The sequence below is a fragment of the Diabrotica virgifera genome, chromosome 3 (assembly GCF_917563875.1).
Source record: "Diabrotica virgifera virgifera chromosome 3, PGI_DIABVI_V3a".
Classification (NCBI taxonomy): Eukaryota; Metazoa; Arthropoda; class Insecta; order Coleoptera; family Chrysomelidae; genus Diabrotica; species Diabrotica virgifera.
In genome coordinates this window covers 157,266,380-157,281,807 of record NC_065445.1, presented here as the reverse complement: position 1 = coordinate 157,281,807, position 15,428 = coordinate 157,266,380, and the positions used below count along the sequence as shown (strand labels likewise).

At 36.4% G+C, this 15,428-nt stretch overlaps 1 protein-coding gene across 1 annotated transcript in view; it reads left to right on the top strand.

Annotated features, from left to right (window-relative positions):
- The window catches only part of LOC114345298 (uncharacterized), a 436,109-nt gene that overhangs the window by 320,380 nt on the left and 100,301 nt on the right, over positions 1 to 15,428 (top strand). Inside the window, exon 21 of the mRNA XM_050647575.1 lies at positions 9,141 to 9,303. Coding sequence (XP_050503532.1) covers positions 9,141 to 9,303 — 163 coding nt within the window. The remainder of the gene's footprint in view (positions 1 to 9,140; positions 9,304 to 15,428) is intronic.

Below are 15,428 nucleotides of genomic sequence, written 5' to 3'. Positions count from 1 at the left end.
TTGGAGCTCGTGTTGTATTGTATATTTCCCACGATATAAAGATATATAGTGGGCGGAGTCAATCACGGCAGCAACAGCGTTGTCTCGAATTCTTTATGTAACTTTTAAGTATCGCTTCTTTTGTGTCTTTAACGTCTACGATTGACCTTTCAGAAAGTCCCTTAGTTTTGTTACATACATGTATGTATACACCGTTCTTAGGCGTCAACGCCCTTCGGTAGGGATCTATGGAGGAGTATCACCAAGCCGGAAGCCCTTATCCCTTCCCGTACCGCTCCTCCATAGGTCGATCAGACGCCAGTTTATTCCAGACCAAGCCGTAGACTCTATTGAGTTTTATACTACGGCGTTGGCCTTTTATAAATTTCATGACCTAGCTGAGGCTCGAACCAGCGACCGCAAATCGCAAATCCACTAAACTTGTCGATCGACTGAGCCCCAGCTAACTGGACCGTCAAGACCGACTTGTTACATACATAAGGGTGTGAAAAAGAATAAGAATACTTCACAAATAATATCCATTTAATAATGATAATTATTTGCAATACAATATTTTAAAACTATACATTAATATTCTTAAAAAACACTTACTACGAAACCAAAATGTAATTATTATATTCTTAAATAATACAAATTGTTACAAAATAATTATTTAAACGATTGCTTGTTTTAAAAATACATTACAAGAAAGTAAACATTTTTATAAATATTATTAAAGTTTAAAAAATAAAATAACTCAATATGTAATTATTATTTGATAGTTAAAAACTGATTTTAAGTAAAATGATTTAAAATATAAAAAGAAACACACATAATTTTCAGGGTCAACTCCTAATTGCATGAAAATTTGGATTTAGATTCTACCCATCCCCCACTTCAAAGTTGAATTTGTGCCGTTGATTGCTTTTACTTAGAGGGTGAAAAAATATACGTTTAAAATAAGTCCGGAAACAGATCTGACTAAGTTTAAGCAACTTTTGTTCTATAGAGTTTTTTTAACTTAGGTACTAGGTTAATTCAGTAGTAGGTACTAGAGTCACTTGCGACTAAAAATATTTACTTTTCAACAAAAAAAACACGTTTTTCGGCGGTTTTTCGCAAATACTCAAAAAGTAAGTATTTTATCGAAAAAATATTCTTGGAAAAAATGTAGCATATAAAAAAAACGAAAAAAATGGTATATTCTTAGTCTATAGAACAGTAAAAGTAAATTTGTAGCTCATAAAAAAGACGATCTTATCCTTCAAAGTCCAAATCAAATATTTTAACGTGATACATAGTACCATAAAATGAAGCTCTTTTCGGGGAAAACGCATTAAAAATTTTTTAAAGTGTTTACAAAAAGCTTTATTATATTTTATAAAAGCTATATACGGGTAGGAAAGACAACGGAACGAATTTTCGAACGTTTAAACAGACGATATCCCAGATTTACCAATTTCTGGGCAATTGATCCAAAGTCTGGATTCTAACAACGAAACAGTTGTGGATTTTCAAGTTTTCAATGAGAGTCAGAATGAAAAAACATTAGTGACCTCGAGTATAATGGTTTGGAGAATTTGGCTGGTTATATCTGCCATAAATTGAAGGACTCCAGTATTCAATCCGAAGATGTTTCAACGTACACGTGGGTTGATCATTTGAGTAAGTGTGGTTTATGTAAACCATCAGACACTCTCTTGTCATATATTAAGTAACTGGAGACAATTTTTCCTTCCATATGCATGGTGATTCCATTTTGGTAACTAAAAATTATTTAGAAAACCTTATGTCCAAAAGTGTAACTGTAGACTCTTCTAACAAAGCGAACAAGTTATTTTTTAGGTCTCGGATGTACTTCCGAATTAAAGAATTAAACAAGTCTCTTAACAACCTAACATTGCGTAAAAGAAAAATTATGAAAACTGCTACATAGTTGCTGTGTATACGTCTATTTCACATGCACAAAATTTAAATAAAGTGCATGGCATGAAAACTGTAAAACTTATTTTTGTCTTTTCCAAGCCTCTTACTTAAATCTGATGAAATACATTATTTAAAAAGTAAAAATTTTTGTTTTTTTATCAATCCATTAAATTTATGGTTTTATTTTGGGGCTTTTCTTCCCCTTGGTAAAAATTATATTTACTAATGTGTAGGCCACTAATCAATTTTTGCCAACTAACGAAATATAATAATTTTATTAGATATCGATTATATGAATATTTTTATTTTCCGGATACCAATATAATCAAGAAACTGGGAACTTTACAAATAACTTAAAATCAATTTAAATAAAAGTAAATAGTTTAATAATTTTCCTCTAAACTATAAAAATCACTTAGTTTCTTTTAGTCATAATTCATTCATTTGTACTATTCTCAATTTTCATTCGCGTTCGTATTACGAACGCATAGACGGGACTATGCTTTACTCTGTTGCTGACGTCATGCGCCAATTGGACGAGCTTACGTAACTAGAATATCAGGGTGTGCATATTTCCGGGTCCCGGTGAATTCGTATCTATTTTAATCCCCCATCCTAATTACAGGCAACTACCGGTGAATTGGTAACTTTCATTTTTTAAGTATTGTTGATAATCTAATATCGGTATTCCAGGTATTTAGCGCTGCACTCCTAGAAAATGGAACAAATGGCACAGGAAGTGAAACCGATGATGAAACGATACACAAAAGAGAAAACTTGGATGATTGTTTTAATAGAAGTAAAATTAAAAAACGGTCACCAAGCAAAGCAGGCAACAAAAACAAGGAAGACATGGAAAATGTTATGATTACAATAATGAAAGAGCTAATGAATAAAAACGATGAAATGCTTCAGGAAATAAAACAAATAAGGAAAGAATAACAACAAACCAATAAAGAGTTAATGGGTGTAAAAGCAGAGAAACAAAAACTAAAAAAAGAAGTCAAACAGCTACATGAATGAATGGAGCAACTGGAGAAATTTAGCAAAAAGAAAAGCTTGATCGTAACTTGGTTGAAAGTAGAAACAAATGATTATAAGAAATTAAAAGAAGAAATGGAAAATTTCAGAGCCCAAGAGTTGCAAATACAAATAAATCTAAGAAGTGCAAAAAAATAGGAGAAACAGTATGCGCAATAGAAACAGAAGCCCTCACGGATAAAATGGAAATCCTAAACAAGAAACGTAAACTAAAACAGCATAAAGATAGTATCTATATAAACAACGATTGGACATCGAAAGAAAAAGAAATACAAAAGGAAATAACTAAAATAGCAAAGGATGAAAGAAGCAAAGGTAAGCAAACGAAAATCGGCTACAAGAAATTAATAGTGAATGGCAAAATCTAGATATGGGACGAAGAGAGAGAACAGCTGATAGAAAATTCAAAAAACTAATAAACGAAGAACAGCGGCTGAAATATGATATTGACATGGCAAAAAAAGACTCGGAAATGCAAACGGTTAACGAAAACAAAATAACGCACACAAAATAAAGAAAGAATCTCAATAAGAAGAAAAGAACAAAACCCATTAGGATGGGATCTTGGAATATTAGAACCATGCTAGCACTAGGCAAGATGCAAGAAATAGCTCTTGAAATGAAAAAATACCAACTAGAAATCCTAGCCCTACAGGAAATACGATGGAAGGAAGAAGGAAAAATTGAGAAGAAAAACTTTAGCATGTATTATTCGGGAGAAAACAAACAGGGAACGAATGGTACGGCATTTATGGTGAACAAAAAAATGAGGGAAAAACTGATACAATTCAAAGCAGTTAATGAAAGGATATCTTACATAAGAAAATAAACAAGCCAAATCTCGATAGTCAATTGCTATGCACCCACCGAAGAAGCAAACCAAGAAGATAAAGCAGAATTCTACGACATCCTGGAAGAAACCTGTGAAAATATTCCGAGGAATGATATATTAATAATATTGGGTGATTTCAACGCAAATATCGGAAAGGAGGACTATAATCGTAATGTAGCTGGCAAAGAAACCATTCATAAAACTACGAATGATAATGGAGGAGAAATCTGCAACCTAGCAGTAGCAACAAATACATATATAGTTAGTACTGGGCATAAACATAGAAAATAACACAAAATAACATGGATGATACCAGGAAGAATGGATGGAAACCAAATAAATCATACTCTAATTTCGAAAAAGTGGACACAAATAGTACAAGACGTAAGGTCATATAGAGGGGCAAATGAAGGTACTGACCACATATTGTTGATAGCAAAACTTAAGATGAAAATAATCAAAGCAAATAATCATAAGGAAGGAAAAAGGAGGAAATGAAATATAGCCAATCTGAAAACGCAAGAAACAAAGCAACAATATACAGAACAACTGGAACAGAAATTGGGTCAGTACGAGCACATAGAAATAGAAGGAGAATGGAAAACATAAAGAACAGCATAATAGAGAGAGCAGAACAAATAATAGGATTCCAAAAAAACAAAGAATCGAAAGAATGGTTTGATGAGGAATGTCACCAAAAAAGTCAACTGAAGCACCTCGCAAGAAACAAATGGCTACAAAGTGCCGAACAGGAACAACTGGACCAATATAGAAAAGAAAAACAAGAAGCATTGAAACTCTATAGAAGAAAGAAGAACACGTGGATCTCTGAACAAATGCAAGAATTAGAAACAAATAATGAAGACAACAAGAAATTGTTCGAATAGATAAAACAACAATACAGTACCAAAAAATCTGTCGCAAAATAAACAAAAAATATTGGGAAAAACATTTCACGGACCTATACAAAAACGACAATAAGGCATATTCAGAGGATGAGGATATAAGAGATAACAGAGATGAAGAGGAAGGCGCACCTACTTATCAGGAATTCATGGAGGTATTAAAACAACTAAAAGTAAACAAAACGCCAGGGCCAGATGAAATCAACAACGAACTGATCATCAACGGCGGAGAGAAGCTCACGAAGCGAATGCACAAGTTAATGGTTACAATTTGGAAGGACGAAAACATGCCCATAGAATGGAAAAACGGACACATCGCACCAATCTTTAAGAAAGGAGATCCAACTAAGTGCTGCAACTACAGACCAATTATGCTACTAAATACAACGTATAAGATATTGACCAGAATTATAAGAAACCGACTAAATCAATACACAGAAAAAATTATAGGACCATACCAACAGGGTTTTAGAAAAGGAAGATCAACAATAGATGCAATACACGTACTGACACAAACAATTGAAAAAATCTATGAACATGACATAGAATTACACATACTATTCATCGACTTCCAACAGGCCTTCGACAGCATATACAGACAACAATTATTAAAAGAAATGAAAAAAATTGAGATACCGGCAAAATTAATAAGACTAACTAGAATGACAATAAAAGACTCAACAGCAAAAGTTAAAACAAATGAGGGCGATACAAATGACATCAAAATAGAACTTGAAGTAAGACAAGGAGACAGTCTATCAACGACAAACGACACTATTTAATATCGCTCTAGAAGGAGTAATTAGGGACACAGGGATGAAAAAGACAATTATTCAAAGCTCAACACAGATCATAGGATATGCAGATGACCTGGGACTGGTAGCACGAGATAAAAAAAGACTAGAAGAGGCACTTTTAACCCTGGTAAGAGAAGCAAAGACGAGAGGATTAATAATCAATCAGAATAAAACAAAATATCTTATAAGCACACGAGACAATGTAAACAGAATAGCAGAAATAAAGATAGGTGAAAATACATTCCAGAGAGTAGATTGCTTCAAATACCTGGGGGTGATGGTGGACGGCAAAAACGGAAGGAGTATAGAGATAAACGACAGAATTAAAGCAGGTAATAGAGTATATTGGAAATATCACCAACTACTCAAGGACAAAAACCTGAGCAAAAAAACAAAATCAAAAATATACACAGCAGCAATCAGATCAGTGATAGCCTATGGAGCAGAAGTAATGTGCCTTACGAAAAAAGACGAAGAAAAGTTAAAAATAATTGAGAGAAAAATTATAAGAATACATGGCCCAGTAAAGACAGAAACAGGGGAATATAGAAAGCTGATGAACCATGAAATAATAAATATAAATAAAGGAGAAGATATAGTAAAATTCATTAAAGCACAAAGGCTCAGATGGTTTGGGCGCACACAAAGAAGAGGGGTAGAAGAACTAATCAGGAAGATAATGAACTGGAAACCAGTAAAAAATAGACCAAGAGGAAGACCAACAATTAGATAGGAAGATCAACTGCTAGACGATATATCAAAGATGGAAATTGCAAACTGGAGAGAAAAGATTCAGGACCGGAGAGAGTGGAAGAAGATAGTAGAGAAGCCAAAAAAACATCACAACTTATGAACGGTCCATATAATAATTCCAGGTATGTACCTGTATAAATTACCCTCCTTGAAGTTGGTGTAAAAGGTATTCATCATTTATGTATTGTCTTTTGGAAGGATTACTAGAGAAAAATCCAAATAAATTTTGAAAAAATGGCTAAAATCGCTGAAATTCTTGCAACAGATTTCGTAATGAGTGAACATGGGTGTAAGTTATTGGTGGTAAATGATTTTAAATTTCACTTAAAGAAAGTGCTAAAAAGTCTAAAACATTTATGGTACTGTTCTGCATCTGGTTGCCAGGCAACCGGTATAACGACGGTTAGTTTTTTGTAATATTTTGAGTAGTAACTATGTTGGTTATCAACAATTTGATGTCAAAAATGCACATTTTGCCATTTTTTGTCTACCAGTAAGAAGAAAAACATTCAAAACAAAATTTAAGATAACCGCATTATAGAGCATGTAAAACAATTTAAACAAGGTTTTATAAATTTCGCTATACTTAGTTGTTGCTTATAAAACTATAAATTTAGTCAGTTTAACGTTAATATAACTTATGTAAAAAATATAACTTATATCTCGATATTACGTGAAATAGCTCAAAGAAATGAGTAAAAATACACGGTTTTTATGACAGTGTAACTACGTAACAATTGTTTTAGTTTCTATATGGACGGAATAACAAAATTTATGTAAATCTGACCAATTTTTTCTCAATTTAATTATGTAGTGACAATTTAAATGAAAAATAGCCGATTTTAAGAATTTTCGTCTATAAGTTACAATATTTTACCAAAAAACTGAAAAAAGAACCGATTAGTTTATTGAAATAGCCTTAAAATGAGTTGAAGTAAAATAGAATTGGAGCTTTGTTTATCAATAAACATTAACGAGGTACCCCTAAACCCTAAAAATGTCATCAAAACGACGATTTTGAAGCTCTTCCGACTGGATTAAAGAAGCTATTATCGATTCAAACAAAAGTTGTGTATTTTTAATTCTAAATTTCAACTATTTAATTAAAAATAAAGGGTTTCAGTTGAAAATTCAAAGTTGCTACACCCACCGCTTTCGCAGGCAGAATAAGAACCCTGCTATTTCATAAGTATATAGATTTTGAAAAACCGTTAAAAAAGCATTCCAAAGTTTTTTCGATATGCAGTCTAGTTCTCGAGATATTTGACAATCGCCTTTCTGGACAGAGCCCTTAAATAATGTAAACATTCTTATTCAAGCTAGACATAAGCCGAGTGAGAGAGGTAATTGTGAAATTCATTTGCGATGTTTCCAAATTTACCGGATCTCGGGTTGTCTGCAAAATATATATTTACCATATACACAACGGATCGCGCGCGCTGCCCTCTACAGCGGATTTAGTGGAACCACTGCAATATAAAATTCACCAAAAGGGGTGCAAAATGAGGTCCAGACAAAAATCGATTTCCTTTTACCCCAACCATTGTTACATCGAGATGTCACTATATACACGTGAATACAAGGTGAGATCCAAAATCGGATCTCGCCTTGCAAAACGGATCTCATCTTGTATAGCTTATGATACAAACGGATCTCGCCTTGATATGAAGACATATACATATATATAGACTTTAGTTTTTTATTGAGGTTGCAGTCATTTATTTCTAAGGGGCATATATATATATATATATATATATATATATATATATATATATATACATTCATATTTATAATATATACGTACAATATTTATTTCGCCAAAGCGATGACGGTCGCAATGACGGTCGCGAATTCAATGCTTTTTCCCTTATCCAAAAATCGCACAATGTCCCTAAAGAAGTTGTCACTTCAAAAATGACAAAAAGTAATTTTAAACAGTGTAAAATTATTTTGCAAAAACGTCGATTTTTTGCTTACTTATAAACAATTAGAATAACTTTTTAACCGTTACCCGTAGGAAAATTATTTTTTCATATTTAGAAAGACTGAATTTTTATACACATTTAGAACGACAATTGTCCTAGAACAATTAGGGACGAAGTTGCCCCCCCCCCTTTTTTAATTCACATGATTTTGCAAAATAATTTTGCAATATTTAGAATTATTTTTTGTCATTTTTTTTTAATTAAATGAATAGTGTAAATCTTCTTATTTCATAAACTATCCAAAGTATTACTATAACTTCATCATTTTCTAACTTATAGTGTTGTAACATTTTTATTTGGGATAAACAAATTAAATAACTTTTAAACTATTTGACCAATTGCTTTGAAATTTAGGGTATGGTTTAAGCACCAGAAGTCTCAGCATTCCGTTTAATAAGAATGTTCTAAGTTAATTTATACATAAGTTATGAATATTTATAAAAACTCAAAATTTATGATTTATTTTGCAATTTTCTAAGCAAACAATAAGGATAGACATATTCAGCGAACGCTATATTGAAGTTTTTTATACGATTTATGAGTTTCTTGCTCTCAAATTTGTTTAAAATGCTTAACTTTTTGGTAATAGACGGAAAAAGCGAAAATTAACCGTTTTTTGATCTTTATTTGTTTATAACTGTGTATATCATCAAAATCGGCTGCAGGAAACATACAGGTTATTAATACAGATGTTCATACTACTCAAAAAATTTGGTTTCGGCCTGGAGGGGGTTGTGTCACGAACAGGATATTTTTTTCCGTATTTATCTGAACTATAGATACATTTTAAATAAATAGAAATATTTTAAATAAAATAGATAAGTAGTTATAAAAACACTAAAATCAATTAACTAAAATAAACTTTTATTTATGATTTTTTGCTATAAGACTACAAATTAGTTATTTAGTTATTTATTTTTAGACGAAATTCTCAAATTTTGGTTTCAAGAATGATGCCGTTTTGCTCAGGTTAAGAAAACCAATACATATCAATGTAAATGTTAGTTTTGTTTGTTTGCCAAATAGTGGAATAGAACCGAGACAGCTGTGTGTAGTAGCTGGATGGGGCATTAATCAACCAGGAGGTAAGAAAATTTCAAAATCTATATTGCGATACGTCGTGTGTAAGTATCTGAATTTTTATTTAAGCTTCTCAACAAAAATGATACTTATCTAATCTTTTAATCGCTTTCTCCTTTCTTGCCACTTATTTTTTCAATACTTCTCTTCATTGAAATTATGAAACGTATCTCCGTTTGCGGATAAGAGCAGTAAAAAGAGAGCGTTGGATCAAGTTCACAAGTGACATGGATCACGACATCTATGGCGCACAGAGAAAAGTTTGGAAAACGCTAAAAAAACAGAAAAAAAAACCAGTAACTGAATTTGTACAGACAAAGGGGGATACCAACTGATACAATGGAAAAATATTTCAGAGAACTCTACAAAAGTGAAGACGCCAATGACGAACACGATTACAAAACAGAAGACAGGTATATCACTAAAGAAACTGAAGCAGAAGCGAGAATGAAGATCTTAAAGAATAGATGATCGCCAGGTACTGATGGAATACCGAAAGAACTGCTGAAATACGTCGGTCAGAAACTCACTAATTGTCTCAGAACATTGTTTAACAAAATCTTAGACAGAGCAGAGATACCACAAGATTGGCACACCAATATCACAATACCGATTTTTAAGAAAGGACAAATATCATGTCCGGTAACTACAGAGGAATTCTGCCCTGTTAAGAATAGAAGTCGTAACTGACAAAATCCCTATTTTGAGATATTCCATGTTTTAGATTTGATTAATTGCCATCAACTGTAATGAATCATTAAAAATCTTGTTACAACATAGCAATATATTTTTTGAGTACAAATTTAATTAGTGCGTGCAATTTTCTTTCAGAGTATTTGAAATTAGACTTTTGATAGATACGACATTTAATCCTAATAAATCATAAAAATAAGGTAAAGTAAAAAGTCTTATCTTAATTAAAGTTATAGTTTATTAAGATACACAAAATAACATGTCATAATCAGTTTTTTTAATCATGTAAAGCTCCAGGTTCCATTGAAGTTGGTAAATTATTCCAAAACGTTTTTCTTCTTTTAGGCATGTGTACACACGGTTAGGATATAATTAGTTGTTTTCTTTCAGTCGTTATGCCTCTAGGAATGGACTTAAGTGAAGGTTTTGTCATTCCCTGTTTTGAAATCTTTGCATTTAGAATGTTTACTTCACTTTCTGTCTCTGAGGTGAAGCTGGTTTTGTACGTAAAAGTATATTTACCTCTATAAAAATTTACTGAACCATTTGATTTAGGTATGGCCTGGGATTAATTTTATTCAGTTTATATGCAGAAGTACCATCTTGCCATTCAAAAAAGTCAGCTAATTCCATAACAATTACTTTAGCATTACTTGCTGCATTTGCTACCGCATCCGAAAAGTCTTTAAAATCGTATATTTTACCCATTTACTTCATGGAGCGTTCCACTTGGTGGTGGAATGAGTCCGCAGCCATGAAGGTATGGTAAGGCTCAAAATACTTAGTATTTAATTTTTCAAGTGCGATATCCTCAGAGTTTACAATAAGCGTAAAGAAAGTAAACAAAGCCCAGTTTTTATTTTGAGCGGAGCAATTGTCAAGCCACATTATAACATTTTTAGCGTCTCGGTGAGACAAAAAAGATTTATAGAATGTGCTGGCAATATCCGACTTACTCCGTCCGGCAATTCCTTCGTGCCATAAAATTGGTACTGTTGGCTTTCTAGGAGTGACGAGAAAACTTTCATTAAAAGCAATCATTCTAGGTGTAAAAATAATCTCCTTAAACATATTCATTCTCGGAAGCATTATGACCTAGAATATCACAACAAAATAAAACATTTCTAATTAATATAATATTTTATTACCTTTTGCAAATCCGCTAAAACTACCATTGATGTATCGTCCCAGTTACTTTTTGCAGACGAGTCAGTTTGATATCCTAATCTGGCAGCAGTGTATTTATTTTGATGTACACCAAAGTTGGTGCATTCCTCACAATTATCCACCAATGCATCCTTTTTGTGAGACGTGGATTTTGAATGCAAGTCAAATCATTCACACAACCAGCACTCTTCGTGTTGATATTTCAAAACTTGATATTTGGATATTTTTCAATAAAATTCTGGTACATCATTTTTATTGTGATGTCACTGGGAAGATAACGTCGTTCTGGTGCGTGTTCCCGACGGTAGTGTGGTTTTGTGGGTTTGAAAGATTCTATAATATGTTCTTTAATAATATTTCGATCTATTTTAATTTTTTCTGTCTTTCCTTGTTTATTTCTGTTGGCAGTCACTTTTGAATTTGTTTTAGGTTAAGAAACTAAAAAGGCGGGAACACTATTAATAATTAGGTTAGATCTTCCTGTTGTTAGAATAAGTCTCTCGGTAGCCGCCGAAGAGACAAGACGTGCAGAGTGCGGACGAGCAGCAGTAGCAGCGCAACAAGTCGAGGAGAGGGAAGTGCTTTGGTGTAACGTACTTCTTAGTACGGCTGTGAATGTAAGCACAGCAACACTAGAGCGCTCGCTCTCGCTAGACGCGAAGACGTGGAAGCAGAGGCAAAAGCCAACCTCTTGGATGTGGTGAAACTCAGGAAGTTTGATTTCATTGAATTTTCTGAGACATTGCAAACAAGGGTTGGAAAGCAGAATAAGCAATAGCGGGCTCGACGTGAGCCCGCTACGGGATACTCTCTGTGCCTCCGTTAGGAATGGGTACAGTTTAAAACACTGTGCCTCGACACTGCAAGGTGTAGTTATTTAGAATACATCTTGCAGCCCCGGCCCCTAAGGTCAGAGAGTTGAGAAAATCAAGAGGATCCCGTACCTAGTTCTGTCTAGGTACGAGAACTACCGCGCTGTTGTGCAGGGAGCCAACCCTGAAGTCGATGTGGTGTCGGGCCAATCGGCTGAAAAAAAGGCTTCTTCTAAAAGTTAGGTTACCGCTCCCAACCAAAGATGACACGAGTCAGATCTCGGTCACCCCCCAGATCCAAGGCGCTTTCCCCGCCAAGATATGCAGACTCTAAAGAGTCCCTCCTGTTACAGCACCCTGAAGAGAGCAGCGATGACCACTCGAGCGACCAGGAAGATGGAAAAGACGGTTTTACGATCCAAAATCGTAGAATAAGAAAAAAGAAAAAGAAGTCAAAAGGCAAGGACTCCACGCAGAACGTCGAGACCACCGAGAACGTCACCGAAGCCACCCAGGAAGTCGAGGATTCCCAGAACATCGAGGCCACCCAGGAAGTCGAGGACATGGACGAAGACGTCCCAGGCGCCGAAGGCGGAGGCACTACCAAACGTCAGCGGGTTGAAGAGGATGCCGCCAGCGAAGACGAGCTGACAAGGGCCAACGAAGAAATCAACCGACTCAGAACCCTGATGAAAGAATTTGCAGCAAACGTTGATGCAAACAACAAAAAATACGAAGATGTGATCGCACAACAGAAGGCAGAGATCAAAGAGCTGAATACGGAGATTCGACGAATGAGCGAAAAGATGGATGCCAGATTCGACGAGTTGATAGCTCTCCAGAAACAACTCGCAAAGAAACCGGAGAAGAAAAACCCCGAAAAGACGGACAAAAAGCCACCAGTAGAGCAGCCTGCCACCAAAAAGATAACCACCGAGCAGACTCGACCACCCAGCCAGAAGGCTACCACCTCGACGAAGGAGGCGTCCACCCAACAGAGGAAAAAGAGAAAGGAAGAGTTTCCACCCCTGGTGACACACCTTCCACTAACCGACGAGGAAGACGCCACATGGACGTCCAACCAAGAAAAAGCCATGAAACTAGCTCCCCAGGTACAGCTACCCCTCCCCGAGGAACCAGTGCCATCCACGAGCACAGATAGGGACGCGCTTGCCGCTTCCAGTCAAACTGATACAGTGTCAATGGAAACAAACCAAAACGAAGAAGACGCCGAAGAATCCGTGTTACCTGAAAACCAGGTAACACCATACAGAAAACCGCCTGTAATTAAGTTACAGAGTGTCAGCGAGACAGGGGCTATTCTTACCATAGCCCAGGGCAAAGGCATCATCACCACAAACAAAATCTCCAGAAGTGGCAGAGAGACGCTCATCCAGGCTAAAAGCCCGGATGACTACAGAAAGATGACAAGGATAGTGGAGGAATATGCAGAAGCATACGCCGCCAAAGAGAAAAAGAGGCTACAATGGATAGCCTTTCCACTCGACGAAGACAGGAAACCAAAATTAGTGTTACGAGGATTGCCCACGAATACCACCGAGAAGGCAATCCAAGAAGACATGGCAAACCAATATGGAATAACCTGCCACACAGCACGTAACATGTCTACGAGAGTAGGGAAAAGGAGGCCACTACCCATGTTTGTCATGACACTGGATCAGGAAGACGTGGAAAAAGCAAAGCGGGTAACGAACCTGTGCCACATGAAAGTTGTGGTAGAGGACCTACACAAGGCAGCAGGACCGACGCAGTGCTTCAACTGCCAAGGGTACCATCACGCCCAGAACTCGTGTCACAAGGACCCGAGATGTGTGAAGTGGGGCGAAGAACACCACTCAAAGCAGTGCCAGAGAGCCAGAGAAGTCAAGGCAACGTGTGCCAACTGTAATGGGAGCCACCCAGCCAACTACAGAGGATGTCCTAGGTGCCCAACCTGGGGGAGGCCTCCACCACAGAGGTCACAACAGCGACCACCACTAAACCGAAGACAGCAGGCAACCGGGGTATCCTACGCGCAAGCCACGCAGGGAGACCAACCAGCGCAGAACAACACACCGTCCAACCAACCAACCCTCCCAGACGAAGAGTACCTAGTCAGGATGGTCACAAACATCGTGACTAAGGTAGTCCAAGAGGTGATACTCAGCACCAGGCAGGCACAGAACTAATGGCAGAGAGGGGATACTTGAGGATAGGCTCCTGGAACCCGGGCGGCATAACCACAAATCAGAACATACTAGATGAACTCGCCAACAGATACGAGATGGACATCGTAGCAATTCAGGAAACAAAACTGACCAACAACTTCAACCTAAAGTTTCCTGGATACGACGTATATAGGAACGACCTCACTAGAAGATCAGGAGGAACGGCCATCCTAGTAAAGAAGGGTATTAGACACACCAGTTACACTACTCCACCACTGGTCAACATGGAAGCCACAACAATAGAAGTTAACATGAGGCAAGGCGCAATAAGGATCACATCAGCCTACGTAAGACCACAAGACCCTTTAATGGACGATGACCTAGATGCGTTCCTAAACATCGCCGAACCATCCATCATAATAGGAGACCTGAATGCAAGATCCCCCAACTGGAACGACAGAGCTACGAACAGGAATGGACGACTACTAAACAGATACATAGAAAACAACGAAGACACAATGGCAATGGGCCCAGAAGAACCTACCCACTACCCAGGAAACGCACTTCCGACACACATCGACTTAGTTGTAGCCAAAAACCTAGGACTGCAATCAGAATTAATCACGCTGGACGAAGGATCAACTGACCACCACCCCATCCTATTAGAAATCGGAACATGGGAAGAGACAAACCCGCCAAAAAGAACAAAAAAGAAAATAAAGTGGACTAAGTACAAAAGGTTAGTAAGTGAAGGAATAAACATAGTGCCAGTAATAAACAATCCAGAAGAAATAGAAGGAAAAGTCCTAGAGTTCGAAAATATCATCCAAGAGGCAATTAGAAACAGCACAACAGAGGAAGATGTCGAGATATTCATGGGAAGGTTCAAAGACATACCACAAGAAACACAAGAGTTGATAAGGGAAAAAAATAGAGCAAAGAAAACAGCAAAAAGAACAAGAAACAGAGTAGATAAATCCTGGGCAAATATTTTAAATAGGGAGGTCCAAACGGCCCTAAAACTCCACCGTAGCGAAAAATGGGACAACTTTGTACAAGAGATGGAAGAACAAGACTCAAACATGAGAAATGTCTGGAAGCTCCAGAAAATGTTGAGAAGCGACAGGAAACCCATCCCCCCACTACATGGAAGATACGGCATGGTATACACCATAGAAGACAAAGCAGAGGCAATGAGGACTACACTCGAAGATGAATGCAGACTGAACTTCCACCAAGATGAAGACGACGACTTCCTGGAAGAAGTCGAAGAACAAGAAGAAGGACCAG